The 18,808-nt window shown below is 47.2% G+C and overlaps 1 protein-coding gene across 8 annotated transcripts in view; it reads right to left on the reverse strand.

Annotated features, from left to right (window-relative positions):
• Positions 1–292: 292 nt before the first annotated feature.
• The window catches only part of pde4ba (phosphodiesterase 4B, cAMP-specific a), a 341,912-nt gene continuing 323,396 nt past the window's right edge, over positions 293–18,808 (reverse strand). For 4 of the 8 annotated variants that reach the window (XM_090236202.1, XM_090236201.1, XM_090236203.1 and 1 more), the window contains 7 exons: positions 14,298–14,391; positions 10,700–10,986; positions 10,379–10,543; positions 4,436–4,535; positions 4,012–4,289; positions 3,617–3,799; positions 293–3,518 (listed from right to left, as the gene is read on the reverse strand). In XM_090236202.1, the coding sequence (XP_090092328.1) occupies positions 3,105–3,518; positions 3,617–3,799; positions 4,012–4,289; positions 4,436–4,535; positions 10,379–10,543; positions 10,700–10,986; positions 14,298–14,391 (1,521 nt within the window). In that variant the 3' untranslated portion in view covers positions 293–3,104. Of the gene's footprint in view, positions 3,519–3,616; positions 3,879–4,011; positions 4,290–4,435; positions 4,536–10,378; positions 10,544–10,699; positions 10,987–14,297; positions 14,392–15,076; positions 15,828–18,808 lie in introns of those variants that run through there. The other 4 variants (XR_016496356.1, XR_016496357.1, XR_016496358.1 and 1 more) reach the window with 2 other exon arrangements.

An 18,808-nucleotide genomic window follows, 5' to 3' on the forward strand; every position in this document is an offset into this window, starting at 1 on the left:
TGTGTGTGTGTGTGTGTGTACACTGAAGTGCTCGAGGAAAGGCTGAGGCTTTCAAGAGCTGAGACAGCCTCTACCAATAAAACTCTACACATCTTTGGACCATGGCGAATGAAGAGAAGTGCCTGGTTTCCTACAGCTAGTGTGTCACTGTGGGCCTTATGTCATGTTAGGACCAGACTGTCTGTTAGGGGGGATGTCACAGTGAGTGCTTGTCTCGCCACATTAAAACATATCCAGTGTGATGGTTGAGCAGCTGCTAGCGCTGTGAAATAAGGACACAGAGACAGAGATATTCATGCTTTGTTTTTTAATCACTTCATAGAAAAAGTCTTTTCTGATATTTTAACACAATATACAATATTATACCATACATTGTGTGAAACACATGTCCGCTGCGACTGTAACACGTTAGGTAGGTATTCAAAAGACAGGTCAAATAAAAAAACATCTCTCATGCAGATAGTGCCAAGCGTGGCTAACCACGACTCGGACCAAAATGTTTAACATAGATTAACAATGTTATACTGGTGACAAATTTGAATTTCAAAACTGCTAACAAGTTTTGGTCAAATCAAAATAGTTCACAATAGCACAATCAATTACAAGAAGATCACATGTTTGTAACGATTCATCACGTTCAGCTCAGAGATATTGTAGCATGCCACCAATAATCCCCCTGAACTACTTTACATGGAAGGACATGTAAAGGAGCAGACACTCTGTCTGTCTTTCTGTTGTTATTCCTTACTTCTGTCGAACCAGTAGATCTGAACCCCAAATCAGCAATCTGCATTGAAAATGTTGCACAGAGGAGCATGGATTAGTCACTACTACAAGCTGCTAAGAGGAGAACGTCTCGGTGTGGACTAGTGATAGACTACAGTATCAAAGCTACTCCACAGCTTATCATAGCTATACCCAGGCCTCTGTTGTTTAACATGTCCTCTATGCGTTGTAAACCTACAGGTTGTGAATATGTCTCTTTAGCTGCTGCTCAGGGCACTCAAACATTTGTGCGAATATATATTGACTTATTATATAATATAAAAAAACAAATAGAGGATATAAAAAGCCTCCGACGCAGAGCCCTGTACATGTTAGACACTCCCCTTCCAGGTAATGCAAGTGCATATAAATTAAAATAGATTTACACTGACTGAAACAGTATTCTTATGTACAGTACAACTGAATGTAATGAATACACTGTTATAAACAGCAAAGGACCAGCTTGAGCTCTAGTGACAGACAATAAGAGGAGTCATGTTGAGCCTAGGTGACAAAGACTAACATGTATACACACACGTACTCTCACATTTTATGACATGCACACACACACACACACACACACACATCGACGCACATGATTACCATGTAAGCCTGCTGGAGTGAGTGAGGTTATAGACAATAAGGTAGTTGAAGTACCTTTGAGTATGTCAGTAAACCTAAGTGAATAATGGAGAATAGGTCATAGATGCTGAATAGGCCATCATGAAAACCAGCCATGGAGGCCTGTAAAGGACAATCTGCCTTGCAGACTGCCTGGAGTTGACGGTCTTAATGCTGACCCACAGTGACAGTGAATTACACTGTCCGGGGCCTTTTGGTTTGGTGTCTCTGTCACATCATCTCTAGATAACCTACTACTGTGGGTCATCATCCTCTTGTTCTCAACCATAAGTATTTTTCTCCTCGGGTTTGGGTTTTGCAGCAGAGGATTACATTTAACAGACTAAATCCTGATCAACTTCCCGTCCGGTCAGGAAATGTGATACAGTTAGTGGGAGGGGAAGATTAAGGTCAATGGGTAGAAGCAAAACCTCTTTCCCGTTTATTAGGTGGATGAATAAATAGCTGAACTGTATGAACCATGTGAATAATTATAGTGCAGCTGACTTCTAGACATGCAGCCGCCCGGCCACCTTTCATCATCTGGACCGGTCCTGATTCTACAGGGATAGGGGGTCCTTCCTTGGTTAGATTGTTACATTATCAGAACCAGTTAGGTTTTGGAATCTTTGGTCCAGTAGGATTAATAGACGACAGCAGGATACCTCGAGAGGAAGCTGGAAATAGCCTTCCAATTGCATGTGATAAGAAACTTTGCTTTGGCTGCCAAGTGCTATTTCTGTCTATGACGTTGACATTTGTTTGGAGTCTGAACGATATCAGGATTTGATCCATGAGGGAGATTGTGGGGAAACAGGTTAGATGTCAGAATGTTGTGTAACTGTTTTCTGGAGCTAAAGTGAACATCTATCTGCCTACCATTTGTCTACAGTGAGGTCTGACAATCTAGACATGCAACACGAATGTGTACATTGTGTACATTTCATTTCCATATAGAAACATATATTTTGTACATGGATTAAGATGACAGAATGTGTATTTCTTATTATGGGAAAACATGTTTTTACCATTTGATGGGTATGTCCAGGAATTGTTTGTCTAAGTTAGTTTGGATTTCTTCTATTGCCCAATAGTAGTAGGAAGACTGTTCTCTTTGTCTGAGATATAAAAGGATTTTGCTCTTGAGCTTTCGAAAAAAACAAAAAAACAACAACATTCATACTAAAGTGTGTTCAATAAATTAAAAAACAATTCAAAAGATAATAGTAAAAAGGCACACAAAAGTCCTCTGACAAATGATACAAGAAAAAAGTGAACATATTTTTTTCTCTCTATATAAACTCATGTCCATCAATCAGTAGTTCATAAGCTACCTCATGACATCCCATTTCAGTAAAAAAGTCACAAGGTACAAAACTTCTCTCAGTAGTAGTGTCTACATTTCAAATGCCAGTCGGGATGGAAAAACAACCATTTCCCAGATTGGCCCAAGTCCTTCATTTCATTTCCTCAGAGGCCTTTCCGTCAATCCTTCAGGCCCAAAATGTTTGCAGCATTTTTCCTGAGAACTCCGTAGCCGCCCCACTGAAACTGTCCCTCTGTTGCCGGCTCCTAACGGTGCAAGGATGGGGGGGTTGAAACTGACGCCCCATGCGAGCTCAAACTAAGACCCCCGTGGGCTTGTTAAAAAGCACAGCTGCAGGATTTCTCCTGTTTAAAATATTAAACCAACCACCATTGCGGTGCAGCCGAGCCCATTAAGTGTCTGTGGGTGATGCATCGTGGGTAATTATCGCTATGGATGACGTGGGCTCCATGGATTCCTCGGGGTCCTGACAGTCAAAGTAGTCAACCGGAGACCGAGACGACTCCCCCAAAACATCCTCTTCCTCCTCCTCATCCTCCTGGCTCTGTTCATCTTTCTCTGTACCCTCAGAGTCCTCCTCCTCCAGGGTGAGTTCAAACTGGAACTTGTCTCCCACCTGGCCCCCTTCACCTCCACCCTGCTCGCGCTGCTCCGTGGCCCAGGGAGGAGAGGGGCTCTGGGGAATCATGCTCTGGTACCAGTTCCTGTTGTCCTCCAGAGTGTCCAGGATGTCCTGAGCATCAGGGTGCACCAGGTCAGCCCACGTCTCCCACAGAGGGTGGACGATGTAGTCTATGAAACCCACCTGGAGAGAGGGAGGGAAAGGGAACAGTAGTGAGTCAGGAGTCGGACTGTGTATGTGTGTGTGTGTATATGTGTGTCTCTGTATGTCCAGTATCATACCTGGCTTTTCTCTACTGAGGCAGTGTGTTTGTCACACATGGGGCTGATCTCCATGCCTCTCTCCCTCTCCCTGTCTCCCTGGTGGAAGAACTCCTCCATGATGCGGTCGGTCCACTGACGGTACAGCTCCAGGGACTTGGTCGGGTTACTCAGGTCAGCACAGTGAACCATGTTCCTCAGCACCTGATGGAGAGACGGAGGGAGAGAAGAAGGTGAGAGTGATGTGGAGTGGTAGGAGAGAAAGCGAGAAGAAGAAAGATGGCTAGAGAATGAATGAACAGAGTTGAGGAAGAGAGCAGGAGGAGACAGGTGAAAATGGAGTGAAGGAGCAGAGGTCATACCACAATCTAAACCATGTTACTAAATCTAGATGATGATGATGAAGATAAGCCCACCTGTATTCTGTCGGTGTAGTTGTCCAGCAGCAGGACCCCAGAGCTGGTCACCTTCTTGGTCTCCACCATGGTCTTCAGGTCAGCTAACAGACTCATGTGCTTGGACATGTCAGTGGCCAGAACCATTTCGATGACCATCTTCCTCAGGCTCTGCCTCTGCTTCTTGGTCAGGCTCTGGAAGATGTCACAGTTGTCCTCCTGCAGCAGCTTGAAGCCCACAGCTAGATGGTGGTTCTCTAACACGGACTCATCGTTGTACATCAGGGCCAGCTCAGAGTCTGAGGGAGACAACAGACAATGAATCAGTCACTTGTTCAACACAGTTGATGAATATGGATATCTATACAGTATCTATAGATAATTCTCATATATTTATTCTATACATTATTCACATAACAGTAACAGGTGTAAGAGAAAGACTCACTGGTATTGATGAGGAACTGGTTGGACACCCCCGGGTGGTCCACATCATGGATTGCTGCAGCAAAGATGGCCGCCAAAATCTCTAGATCGCTGAAGACCGCCTATGTGAGAGAGAGGGTCCAGGGTTAAGAATTTCTCAAGAGAAACAGTCAAAGAACAGAACAGCTACAGGGAACAGCTAATCCCAGTGCAGCCCACTCCCATTGATTCCCATGGCTAGGGTTGCTATCGCTAACAGCCAACATAGTGTAAACACAAGTCAGAGCCAGATGAGTGCTGGCCTACATTAGCGAAATGACTATCTTATGCTAACCATGTCTCTGTCTCTCTATAGGCACCCATACATAGCGGTTTGACACTGGCTGTAAGAGCAGGGCTGTACACATGATGGAGGGATGGAGGGACGGATGGGGTGACTGTAAAACAGGAGGAGAGCGGCTGGTGACATGCTGAGGGCTAGGTCACGCTGTTAACTACGTCATGGATGAGTTTCCACTGTATATATATATAGAACCACAGAGAATGGAGCTGTGAGAACAAACAGAATGGGGTGAGGGAGGGGGCAAGGAGAGAGGGAGGAATAGGGGATAACTTTTGGTTTACGTCTAAAGACTGAGGGAAGATGACTTAGGGAGACTTACAGAACCATAAGATTCAAGGGTTGGGGTGAGAGTAAGGACAGAGCACTAATGTGGAATTCTATTAGCTCAGATGGGTGTGGGATAAGGGTGAGGTAATGGTAGGGTGTGGGATAAGGGTGAGGTAATGGTAGGGTGTGGGATAAGGGTGAGGTAATGGTAGGGTATGGGATAAGGGTGAGGTATTGGTAGGGTGTGGGATAAGGGTGAGGTAATGCTGATGTGGGATAAGGGTGAGGTAATGGCAGGGTGTGGGATAAGGGTGAGGTAATGCTGATGTGGGATAAGGGTGAGGTAATGGTAGGGTGTGGGATAAGGGTGAGGTAATGGTAGGGTGTGTGATAAGGGTAAGGTAATGCTGATGTGGGATAAGGGTGAGGGTAATGGTTGGGTGTGGGGTAAGGGCGAGGTAATGGTAGGGTATGGGATAAGGGTGAGGTAAGGCTAGGGTGTGGGATGAGGGTGAGGAAATGGTTAGGTGTGGGATAAGGGTGAGGTAATGGTAGGGTGTGGGATGAGGGTACCTAGGTGTCTGGCTAGACTGCAAACTCTCCTTCCAGACTCATATCAAACATCTCCAATCGAAAATCAAATCAAGAGTCGGCTTTCTATTCCGCAACAAAGCATCCTTCACTCACGCCGCCAAGCTTACCCTAGTAAAACTGACTATCCTACCGATCCTCGACTTCGGCGATGTCATCTACAAAATGGCTTCCAACACTCTACTCAGCAAACTGGATGCTGTCTATCACAGTGCCATCCGTTTTGTCACTAAAGCACCTTATACCACCCACCACCACTGGCCCTCGCTACATATTCGTCGCCAGACCCACTGGCTCCAGGTCATCTACAAGTCCATGCTAGGTAAAGCTCCGCCTTATCTCAGCTCACTGGTCACGATGGCAACACCCATCCGTAGCACGCGCTCCAGCAGGTGTATCTCACTGATCATCCCTAAAGCCAACACCTCATTTGGCCGCCTTTCGTTCCAGTACTCTGCTGCCTGTGACTGGAACGAATTGCAAAAATCGCTGAAGTTGGAGACTTTTATCTCCCTCACCAACTTCAAACATCAGCTATCTGAGCAGCTAACCGATCGCTGCAGCTGTACATAGTCTATTGGTAAATAGCCCACCCATTTTCACCTACCTCATCCCCATACTGTTTTTATTTATTTACTTTTCTGCTCTTTTGCACACCAAAATCTCTACCTGTACATGACCATCTGATCATTTATCACTCCAGTGTTAATCTGCAAAATTGTAATTATTCGCCTACCTCCTCATGCCTTTTGCACACATTGTATATAGACTCCCCCTTTGTTTTCTACTGTGTTATTGACTTGTTAATTGTTTACTCCATGTGTAACTCTGTGTTGTCTGCTCACACTGCTATGCTTTATCTTGGCCAGGTCGCAGTTGCAAATGAGAACTTGTTCTCAACTAGCCTACCTGGTTAAATAAAGGTGAAATAAATAAAAAATAAAAAATAAAAGGGTGAGGTAATGGCAGGGTGTGGGATGAGGGTGAGGTAAGGGTGAGGGATGAGGGTGAGGTAATGGTTGGGTGTGGGATAAGGGTGAGGTAATGGTTGGATGTGGGATAAGGGTCAGGTAATGGTAGGGTGTGGGATAATGGTGAGGGAATGGTAGGGTGTGGGATAAGGGTGAGGTAATGGTTGGGTGTGGGATAAGGGTGAGGTAATGGTAGGGTGTGGGATAAGGGTGGGGTAATGGCAGGGTGTGGTATAAGGGTGAGGTAATGGTAGGGTGTGGTATGAGGGTGAGGTAATGGTTGTGTGTGGGATAAGGATAAGGTAATGGTTGGGTGTGGGATAAGGGTGAGGTATGGTAGGGTGTAGTATAAGGGTGAGGAAATGGTAGGGTGTGGTATAAGGGTGAGGTAATGGTAGGGTGTAGTATAAGGGTGAGGTAATGGTAGGGTGTGGTATAAGGGTGAGGTAATGGTTGGATGTGGGATAAGGGTCAGGTAATGGTAGGGTATGGGATAAGGGTGAGGTAATGGTTGGGTGTGGGATAAGGGTGAGGTAATGGTTGGATGTGGGATAAGGGTCAGGTAATGGTAGGGTATGGGATAAGGGTGAGGTAATGGTAGGGTGTGGGATAAGGGTGAGGTAATGGTTGTGTGTGGGATAAGGGTGAGGTAATGGTAGGGTGTGGGATAAGGGTGAGGTAATAGTTGTGTGTGGGATAAGGGTGAGGTAATGGTAGGGTGTGGTATAAGGGTGAGGTAATGGTTGTGTGTGGGATAAGGATCAGGTAATGGTTGGGTGTGGGATAAGGGTGAGGTATGGTAGGGTGTAGTATAAGGGTGAGGTAATGGTAGGGTGTGGTATAAGGGTGAGGTAATGGTAGGTTGTGGGGGATGTGTGAAGAAAAGAAAAGTCTAGTGTCAGCCACTTAGGTCGAGGGCTGGTGTGGGGGTTAGGGGTTAGGTAACTTACATCGAGGGCTGGTGTAGAGAGCAGGATGTGTGTGGACTGGGGTTAGGGGTTTGGTAACTTAGGTCGAGGGCTGGTGTGGGGGTTAGGGGTTAGGTAACTTACATCGAGGGCTGGTGTAGAGAGCAGGATGTGTGTGGACTGGGGTTAGGGGTTTGGTAACTTAGGTCGAGGGCTGGTGTGGGGGTTAGGGGTTAGGTAACTTACATTGAGGGCTGGTGTAGAGAGTAGGATGTGTGGACTGGGGTTAGGGGTTTGGTAACTTAGGTTGAGTGCTGATGTGGGACAAGGGTGAGGGTAATGGTTGGGTGTGGGGTAAGGGCGAGGTAATGGTAGGGTATGGGATAAGGGTGAGGTAAGGCTAGGGTGTGGGATGAGGGTGAGGAAATGGTTAGGTGTGGGATAAGGGTGAGGTAATGGTAGGGTGTGGGATGAGGGTACCTAGGTGTCTGGCTAGACTGCAAACTCTCCTTCCAGACTCATATCAAACATCTCCAATCGAAAATCAAATCAAGAGTCGGCTTTCTATTCCGCAACAAAGCATCCTTCACTCACGCCGCCAAGCTTACCCTAGTAAAACTGACTATCCTACCGATCCTCGACTTCGGCGATGTCATCTACAAAATGGCTTCCAACACTCTACTCAGCAAACTGGATGCTGTCTATCACAGTGCCATCCGTTTTGTCACTAAAGCACCTTATACCACCCACCACCACTGGCCCTCGCTACATATTCGTCGCCAGACCCACTGGCTCCAGGTCATCTACAAGTCCATGCTAGGTAAAGCTCCGCCTTATCTCAGCTCACTGGTCACGATGGCAACACCCATCCGTAGCACGCGCTCCAGCAGGTGTATCTCACTGATCATCCCTAAAGCCAACACCTCATTTGGCCGCCTTTCGTTCCAGTACTCTGCTGCCTGTGACTGGAACGAATTGCAAAAATCGCTGAAGTTGGAGACTTTTATCTCCCTCACCAACTTCAAACATCAGCTATCTGAGCAGCTAACCGATCGCTGCAGCTGTACATAGTCTATGGGTAAATAGCCCACCCATTTTCACCTACCTCATCCCCATACTGTTTTTATTTATTTACTTTTCTGCTCTTTTGCACACCAAAATCTCTACCTGTACATGACCATCTGATCATTTATCACTCCAGTGTTAATCTGCAAAATTGTAATTATTTGCCTACCTCCTCATGCCTTTTGCACACATTGTATATAGACTCCCCCTTTGTTTTCTACTGTGTTATTGACTTGTTAATTGTTTACTCCATGTGTAACTCTGTGTTGTCTGCTCACACTGCTATGCTTTATCTTGGCCAGGTCGCAGTTGCAAATGAGAACTTGTTCTCAACTAGCCTACCTGGTTAAATAAAGGTGAAATAAATAAAAAATAAAAAATAAAAGGGTGAGGTAATGGCAGGGTGTGGGATGAGGGTGAGGTAAGGGTGAGGGATGAGGGTGAGGTAATGGTTGGGTGTGGGATAAGGGTGAGGTAATGGTTGGATGTGGGATAAGGGTCAGGTAATGGTAGGGTGTGGGATAATGGTGAGGGAATGGTAGGGTGTGGGATAAGGGTGAGGTAATGGTTGGGTGTGGGATAAGGGTGAGGTAATGGTAGGGTGTGGGATAAGGGTGGGGTAATGGTAGGGTGTGGTATAAGGGTGAGGTAATGGTAGGGTGTGGTATGAGGGTGAGGTAATGGTTGTGTGTGGGATAAGGATAAGGTAATGGTTGGGTGTGGGATAAGGGTGAGGTATGGTAGGGTGTAGTATAAGGGTGAGGAAATGGTAGGGTGTGGTATAAGGGTGAGGTAATGGTAGGGTGTAGTATAAGGGTGAGGTAATGGTAGGGTGTGGTATAAGGGTGAGGTAATGGTTGGATGTGGGATAAGGGTCAGGTAATGGTAGGGTATGGGATAAGGGTGAGGTAATGGTTGGGTGTGGGATAAGGGTGAGGTAATGGTTGGATGTGGGATAAGGGTCAGGTAATGGTAGGGTATGGGATAAGGGTGAGGTAATGGTAGGGTGTGGGATAAGGGTGAGGTAATGGTTGTGTGTGGGATAAGGGTGAGGTAATGGTAGGGTGTGGGATAAGGGTGAGGTAATAGTTGTGTGTGGGATAAGGGTGAGGTAATGGTAGGGTGTGGTATAAGGGTGAGGTAATGGTTGTGTGTGGGATAAGGATCAGGTAATGGTTGGGTGTGGGATAAGGGTGAGGTATGGTAGGGTGTAGTATAAGGGTGAGGTAATGGTAGGGTGTGGTATAAGGGTGAGGTAATGGTAGGTTGTGGGGGATGTGTGAAGAAAAGAAAAGTCTAGTGTCAGCCACTTAGGTCGAGGGCTGGTGTGGGGGTTAGGGGTTAGGTAACTTACATCGAGGGCTGGTGTAGAGAGCAGGATGTGTGTGGACTGGGGTTAGGGGTTTGGTAACTTAGGTCGAGGGCTGGTGTGGGGGTTAGGGGTTAGGTAACTTACATCGAGGGCTGGTGTAGAGAGCAGGATGTGTGTGGACTGGGGTTAGGGGTTTGGTAACTTAGGTCGAGGGCTGGTGTGGGGGTTAGGGGTTAGGTAACTTACATTGAGGGCTGGTGTAGAGAGTAGGATGTGTGGACTGGGGTTAGGGGTTTGGTAACTTAGGTTGAGTGCTGGTGTGGGGGTTAGGGGTTAGGTAATTTACATTGAGGGCTGGTGTAGAGAGTAGGATGTGTGGACTGGGGTTAGGGGTTAGGTAACTTACATCGAGGGCTGGTATAGAGAGCAGGATGTGTGTGGACTGGGGTTAGGGGTTTGGTAACTTAGGTCGAGGGCTGGTGTGGGGGTTAGGGGTTAGGTAACTTACATCGAGGGCTGGTGTAGAGAGTAGGATGTGTGTGGACTGGGCCACGTCTGCCGCGTGGAGGCTGTTGTGGTAGGCCACGTCTCCATGGTAATGGTCCTCCAGGGTCATCATGTACGCCACAAACGTCTCTGTCGGGATCTTAAAGGTCTTCAGCAGGTCTCTCTCCTGCAGGGGACACAAGGATATGACTTAGTACCTATGAGCTGTACCATAAGGATATGAGCTGTACCATATTGTGTGTGTGTGTCTGCATTGCATGCATACATGTGCGTGCAGGCGTGCATGTGTGTGTGTAGGAGTGTATAGCCAGTTATAACCTACCTGGAAGATGGCGTACATGATACAGGTGAGAGGTCTATGTTCGGAGTACTCTGACACGGTAAAGATGTTCAACCCCCACTTATTCAGATCCTCCAGTTCCTTGGACAGCATGTCCTCCTTGTCCGTCTTGACCCCGAACCGTGAGATGGAGGAGTTGGAGAGGGAGGGTCCATAAGAGACCTTCTTCACTCCAGTGATCTGAGTCATCAGCTGTTGCTGCTTCTTCCTCTCCCGACCAGCCTTCTCCTTGGGCGTCACAGATGGCATGTCCATGTCGTTCTGTTTGTCTGCGGGGGGAGAGGACATCTCTTTGGGTTAGGACACTCCATGCCATTGTGTTTGTCAGACCACAGAGAGAAGAGAGGATGAAGGTTCGATGGCCCATTCAGTTTAGTAATGTAATTACAATGAACTCTAACTGTGCTGCCTCTCATAGCTGAACTAACATGTCTCTTTCCTCTGAGGGTTATTCAATTACCACTGTCACTCTACCCCTCTCTCTCTCTCCTCCCTCTCTCTCTCTCCCTCTGTCCCTCGATCCCTCTCTCTCCTCTCCCTCTCTCTCTCCCTCTCTCTCTCCCCCTCTCTCTCTCCTCCCTCTCTCTCTCTCTCTCTCCCCCTCTCTCTCCTCTCCCTCTCTCTCTCTCCATCTCTCTCTCTCCCTCTCTCTCTCTCCCTCTCTCTCTCTCCGTCTCCTCCTTCAGTCATAATAGAAAATGGGTGATTAAGCATGCTATAACATGTGATGCATGGGGACAGGGGAAGAGCAATAAACTGGCACAGTAATTCATTATCACCATCATTATCACCATTATCACCACTGAGACAATGTCTACTAGCTTCTCAGACATGCCACTAAATCCACTCTCCCATTCCCTTACACACACAATGGACCAGAACTCTATGAATGGAAGGGGCAGTTGGTTTGGCCATTGAAATAGAATGCATTTTTTTATGGGTTTTATAAGGATCCTCACATAATATAAAAAGGTAACCTGGTTTTATAAGCACACAGCAGACACTTCCTCCATAAATGTTAGTGTGTGTTTATTAGAGTGTGTGTTTATTAGAGTGTGTGTTTATTAGAGTGTGTGTTTATTAGAGTGTGTGTTTATTAGAGTGTGTTTTTATTAGAGTGTGTGTTTATTAGAGTGTGTGTTTATTAGAGTGTGTGTTTATTAGAGTGTCTGTTTATTAGAGTGTGTTTTTATTAGTGTGTGTTTATTGGAGTGTGTGTTTATTAGTGTGTGTGTTTATTAGAGTGTGTGTTTATTAGAGTGTGTGTTTATTAGAGTGTGTGTTTATTAGAGTGTGTTGCTGATGAAGCTGTATTGTTTGACATGTGGCCGTCTGTCTGTCTGTCTGTCTGTCTGTCTGTCTGTCTGTCTGTCTGTCTGTCTGTCTGTCTGTCTGTCTGTCTGCCTGCCTGCCTGCCTGCCTGCCTGCCTGCCTGCCTGCCTGTCTGTCTGTCTGTCTGTCTGTCTGTCTGTCTGTCAGGAAGTGGTTTTACCAATTCAAAATGTTATATGCAGGTGGAGTGTTAATGTGACCTTGATTCCCTGAGGCCCAGACTAGACTGTCATGTCTCTCTCCTCTCCATGGGTTGGGTTAACTGTAGAAGACGCATTTCAGTTGAATGCATTCAGTTGTACAACTGACTAGGTATCCTCTCTTCTCTTCCCTTCCCTCCTCTTTCCCTTCCCCCTCTCTCTCTCTCCATTTCTCTCACGTTTATTCTGCTGAAATTCTGAATTATCTCCAGCCTGCTCTATATGCTCTCAGTAAAACCCAAATGCCAGAAAGAGAAAGAGAGAGAGAGAAAGAGAGAAAGAGAGAGAGAGAAAGAGAGAGAGAGAGAAAGAGAGAAAGAGAGAGAGTGTGTGGGTGGATTTGGGATTTTAAAATTCCCTTAATGGGTTATGCCTGGCTGTTACCGTGGTAGCAAGCCGGAAAGAGCCAGCTCAGCCAGGGTGTTATGGGATGAGTGGAATGAACAGCTGTGGAGGAGAGGAGCCCTTGCACGTGAATGGCCCTCACACACACACCATCATCCCCAACCCACAGTCCCATAGGGATGAGCTGCCCAATATGATGCACGCACATATGAAGGGTTCAACTCTCTCTCTAACAAGGCATCCTAGGATGACCTTACATTACAAAAACAATGTGGGTGGAAAATGTAGAGAGGGAAACTTGAAAATGGCAGCCATAAATGTCAACAATGTTATTGTTATCCCCTTGCCTTGTTTTTCTAAAGAAACAATGAGCTCGATATTGCTGTAACATAATTATAAATCTAATTCCAATCAATGGTCAGTGGTCAGCTCAGGACAAACTATCAGTTGTCTGTTTCCTAATGCTTTCTCTGCATCTCTTTTCCATATTAATGAGTAGCCAACCAGCTGCAGCAAACCACTCCTACTGCTCGGTCCCACAGGGAACTATGGAGCGGTAGAGTGACAGAAACTCCCATCTCCCATCTGTGTCTGATCTACGCACTAACTTCCTCAGGAGCGATGGAGAGAGGAAGGGGGGATGGGGTGAAGAAAGACAGAGATACATTAAAAGGGATATGAGTCACCGAATGGGAGGCTCAGTTATCTGTGAGGGGGTTCCACCGTACCCCCACCGTACCCCCACCTCACCTCGTAATACCAGTCTCTCCATCTCTCGCCATCTCCCCCTCCCTATCACAATCTCTCTCCCCCATCTTCTAGCTCAGACCCTGCAGTGGGAGACTAGAGGGGACTAGATTCAGATGGCAGTGCATCACACATGGTACAGTACATATGCAGGTAGATAGCAGGCCACGGGCGTCCATATTGTCTGTCTTCTACCTGCCTCTGTCCTTCCTCCTCTCCCACGCATATCTTCTGTCCTAAATGGCACCCTATTCCATATGTAGTGCACTACATTTACCAGGGTCCATAGGGCCAGCCCGTAGGGTTCTGGTCAACAGTAGTGCACTATATAGTGAATAGGGTACCATTTGGGATGCAGCCAGAGAGTCACGACTGGACCCCCCCCCCCCCTCTCTCTATCCACTGGCTCTGATGTGGCCTAACAAGCTTACCTGTCAATCAACCAGCAGCAGAGGCACCTCACTAAGAAGTGTGTAGCCAGTCAACCACCTCAAAGCTTCAGGCTTTTCCTATCTGGTTTTGTTTTAATGGGCCTTGGGAGTGATGGATGAATACTAACAAGAGGTAATGGGGCAGGGTTTTACAGTACACCTCCGCAACAAGCATCCAGAGTCAGACAAAATGGAGGGAGAATCCCACACACACACACTGCGGTATACTATATACACACATGTGTGAGATATAAGATACTGTATGTGTATTTGTGTGTACAAGTGTGGGTGTATGAAAGTGTGTTCGATTGATTGTGTGTGCATGATTGATCTTTAGCAGTCTATAAGAAGTGTGTGGGAACAGTCACACATCAAAAGCAATTGATTTACCTAAAGAGTGTGAGAGTGTGTGTGTGTGTGTGTGTGTGTGTGTGTGTGTGTGTGTGTGTGTGTGTGTGTGTGTGTGTGTGTGTGAGAGAGAGAGAGAGAGAGAGAGAGAGAGAGAGAGAGAGATCAGGTCGTTACCCATAAAGGTGTTGGAGATGAACTCGGACACCTGGTTCCCGGAGCGACTCATCTCTGAGAGGTGTGTCAGCTCCCGGTTCAACATTCTCTTGAACTGGAAAAGAAGATACAGAGGAGAGGGGGAAAACGTCAGCATCCTGGAAACTACTGGATAACCTGGAAGACATTATGGTGCAGGAGAATACTGTGGAAAAGCACAGTCACTGGTGATTACTGTATGCTCATTCGAGCTTTATACAAACAAACTAAATTTCTAAACAAATCTCTAAACATTACACACAATCAATACAAAAGGGATTTGGAAAATAACCATTTTATTGTTTTCAGATCAACAAATCACATCCCTCTTGGATAATATTATGCAGTGCAGATTCCATCTGGTTATTTTCACATTCATATTGCAAAACCTGCAGATCTGCAGTGTATTATACAGCCTATGAGAAAACCATGCATACAACACAGCTGTAGGGAAGCCCCGCCTCTGCAGCAACAGTAGCACTGTCTGTGTGTCAGAGAGAGAGATTCCTAGCCCCATCCACAGCACTATTGTGTTCTGCAAAGATGCAACCAAGATGGAGCCTCAGCTCAGCTACATAACATCAGACCACCTAGGACCAAACAACCACCACACTGCATAGAACACAACCACACAACTACACCCTCCAAAACATCATCAAAACATCACCAAAATACTATAACAACTCAAACACCAAAACCAGAAGGTAAATATAATGTCATGGCATGTTAGCAGCTACGTCAGCTAACAATACAATACACACCTTAATGTAACCCCAAGACACAGACAGCAGGTAGTTAGCTTCAGGCATTTTGGAACCTGTTGTTCCCTCCCTATAGGACAGAGAGCCAGCAGCAACAGCCGCAGAACTACTGTAATCCAGCGTGGTAAAATAGAGAGAGGCAGATGAACGGGACTCCTTTAGTGCTAAAAATAATCCTCCTCTTCTCTCCTCTTCTCTGCTCCCTTGGCTTTCTGGCTCAACGGCTAATAGAACAGCTAGTTAAAGATGGCTGGTCGCTCTCTCTCTCAGCGGATGTCTCAGTGAGGCTCTCCATGTCTAGGTAAGAGGATACCAAATACCAATACCAAAGAGGAGAAGGAAGAAGACTGTAGCTGTAGTCAGGGTTAGTGGTTCCGTCCTAGGCTAGGAGATCCACAGAACTGGGCTACAGCTGGAGCTATGAGCTAGATTTGGAGCTGAGGGGGGCTCTGAGCACTGATGAATAATAGACAAGAAGGGGAGGAGGGAAGAAATAGTGGGATGGAGAGAGGAGGAGGAGAGAAAAAAGGTAAAGCACTGCGATGCTCATCTGACTGGAGTGGGGTTCCTCCACTGTATTAATCTCACTGCACTACCCTCTATCTGCTGCAGCTCTCTTCTCTCTCTATCTCTCTCCCTGGATCTCTCTCCCTGGATCTCTCTCTATCTCTCTCCCTGGATCTCTCTCTATCTGCTGCAGCTCTCTTCTCTCTCTATCTCTCTCCCTGGATCTCTCTCCCTGGATCTCTCTCTATCTCTCTCCCTGGATCTCTCTCTATCTGCTGCAGCTCTCTTCTCTCTCTATCTCTCTCCCTGGATCTCTCTCCCTGGATCTCTCTCTATCTCTCTCCCTGGATCTCTCTCTATCTCTCTCCCTGGATCTCTCTCTATCTGCTGCAGCTCTCTTCTCTCTCTATCTCTCTCCCTGGATCTCTCTCCCTGGATCTCTCTCTATCTCTCTCCCTGGATCTCTCTCTATCTGCTGCAGCTCTCTTCTCTCTCTATCTCTCTCCCTGGATCTCTCTCTATCTGCTGCAGCTCTCTTCTCTCTCTCTCCATCTCCCTGGATCTCTCTCCCTGGATCTCTCTCTATCTATCTCCCTGGATCTCTCTCTATCTCTCTCCCTGGATCTCTCTCTATCTGCTGCAGCTCTCTTCTCTCTCTCTATCTCCCTGGATCTCTCTCTATCTCTCTCCCTGGATCTCTCTCTATCTCTCTCCCTGGATCTCTCTCTATCTCTCTCCCTGGATCTCTCTCTATCTGCTGCAGCTCTCTTCTCTCTCTCTATCTCCCTGGATCTCTCTCCCTGGATCTCTCTCTATCTCTCTCCCTGGATCTCTCTCTAGGTTTCACTCCCTGGCTCTCTCACTCCCTGGATCTCTCTCTAGGTTTCACTCCCTGGCTCTATATCTCTCCCTAGGTTTCACTCCCTGGCTCTATCTCTCTCCCTGGATCTCTCTCTAGGTTTCACTCCCTGGCTCTATCTCTCTCCCTGGATCTCTCTCTAGGTTTCACTCCCTGGCTCTCTCACTCCCTGGATCTCTCTCTAGGTTTCACTCCCTGGCTCTATATCTCTCCCTAGGTTTCACTCCCTGGCTCTATCTCTCTCCCTGGATCTCTCTCTAGGTTTCACTCCCTGGCTCTCTCTCTCTCCCTTGCTATATCTTTCTCCCTGGCTCTCTCTCTAGGTTTCACTCCCTGGCTCTCTCTCTAGGTTTCACTCCTTGGCTCTCTCTCTCCCTGGCTCTCTCTCTATCTCTCTCCCTGGATCTCTCTCTAGGTTTCACTCTCTGGCTCTCTCTCTCTCCCTGGCTCTATCTCTCTCCCTGGATATCTCTCTAGGTTTCACTCCCTGGCTCTCTCTCTCCCTGGATCTCTCTCTAGGTTTCACTCCCTGGCTCTCTCTCTAGGTTTCACTCCCTGGCTCTCTCTCTCCCTGGCTCTCTCTCACAAAGTCTCTCTCTCTCCCTGGCTCTCTCTCTCCCTGGCTCTCTCTCTCACTGGCTCTCTCTCTCTCCCTGGCTCTCTCTCTCTCACTGGCTCTCTCTCTCTCACTGGCTCTCTCTCTCTCCCTGACTCTCTAAGTCTCTCTCTCTCCTTGGCTCTCTCTCTCCCTAGATTTCTCTGTAAGTCTCTCTCTCTCCCTAAGTCTCGCTTCCTTCATTTTCTCTCTCTCTCCCCCTTTCTCTCTCTCTTTCCTCCTGTCTCTATTCTCTCTCTCTTTCCTCCTGTCTCTATTCTCTTTATCTTTCCTCCTGTCTCTATTCTCTCTCTCTTTCCTCCTGTCTCTCTCTCTTTCCTCCTGTCTCTCTCTCTGTCTTTTCCCCCCTGTCTCTCTCTCTCTTTCCTCCTGTCTCTATTCTCTCTCTCTTTCCTCCTGTCTCTATTCTCTCTCTCTTTCCTCCTCTCTCTCTTTCCTCCTGTCTCTCTCTCTCCCTCTCTTTCCTCCTGTCTGTCTCAATCCTCTCTCTCTCCAACCTCCTCTCTCTCTCTCTCTCTCTTTCCTCTTGTCTCTATCCTCTCTCTTTCCTCCTGGCTCTAGTCTGTCTTTCGCTCTCTCTTTCCTCCTGCCTTTCTTTCTCATTCCTCCTGCCTCTCTCTCTCCCTTTCTTTCTCTTTCCTCCTGCCTTTATTTCTCATTCCTCCTGCCCCTCTCTCTCTCTCTCTTTCCTCCTGCCCCTATCTCTCTCCGTCTCTCTCTCTATCTCTCCCTTTCTCTGTCTCTCTCCCTCTCTTTCTCTCCCTTTCTCTCTCTCCCCTCCTGTCTCTCTCTATACTCTCTCTCTCTGTTTCCCTTCTCCTTTCTCTCTCTCTTTTCCCCTACTTCTAGTCTGTCACCCTCAGCAACACGCTGTACATAGCACACATGATTTGAAGGAAAGAGGAGCAGAGTGGAGGGGAGAGCCCCCAGCAGCACAACCAGGCAGTGGGGGAGGGGTGGGAATGGGATCCAGAGATACAAGATCACCCCGTCCCGCTTTTCTATCCTCCTCTCCTCTCTTCCCCTCTTCTCCTCTGCAGATAACCCACTTCCCTCCTCCCTGACAGAGGCAAGGATGAGGAAAGCCTCTCTCTTTGATCTCTCTGCCAGAGGATCACAGACTAGTGCTGCCATTCAGCCATGTTTAATAGAGTACTGAGAGAATCGTGGGAGAAGCGTGCGTCACTGAGCAGTAATGGGAGAAATGAGACGGAACGGCACGTCTTATACTGTAAATCTCTTTCTTTTTTGTCTCCCTCCCTCCTCCTCTCTTTCTATTGCCTGACATTTGTCAGCAGAGCCACAGTGGCTGTTCATTATCCACAGCCGATATATTTTCAGTGTGAGAGGAAACACCAAAGAGACGGAGTGAGAGGAAACACCAAAGAGACGGAGCGAGAGAAAACACCAAAGAGACGGAGTGAGAGAAAACACCAAAGAGACGGAGCGAGAAAACACCAGAAAGACAGAGCGAGAAAACACCAGAGAGACGGAGTGAGAGAAAACACCAAAGAGACGGAGTGAGAGAAAACACCAAAGAGACGGAGCGAGAGAAAACACCAGAGAGACGGAGTGAGAGAAAACACCAGAAAGACAGAGCGAGAAAACACCAAAGAGACGGAGCGAGAGAAAACACCAGAAAGACAGAGCGAGAAAACACCAGAGAGACGGAGCGAGAAAAAACACCAAAGAGACGGAGCGAGAGAAAACACCAGAAAGACAGAGCGAGAAAACACCAGAGAGACGGAGC

The sequence above is a fragment of the Oncorhynchus mykiss genome, chromosome 5 (assembly GCF_057628025.1).
Source record: "Oncorhynchus mykiss isolate SJ-2025 chromosome 5, ASM5762802v1, whole genome shotgun sequence".
In the NCBI taxonomy this organism is placed as follows: domain Eukaryota; kingdom Metazoa; phylum Chordata; class Actinopteri; order Salmoniformes; family Salmonidae; genus Oncorhynchus; species Oncorhynchus mykiss.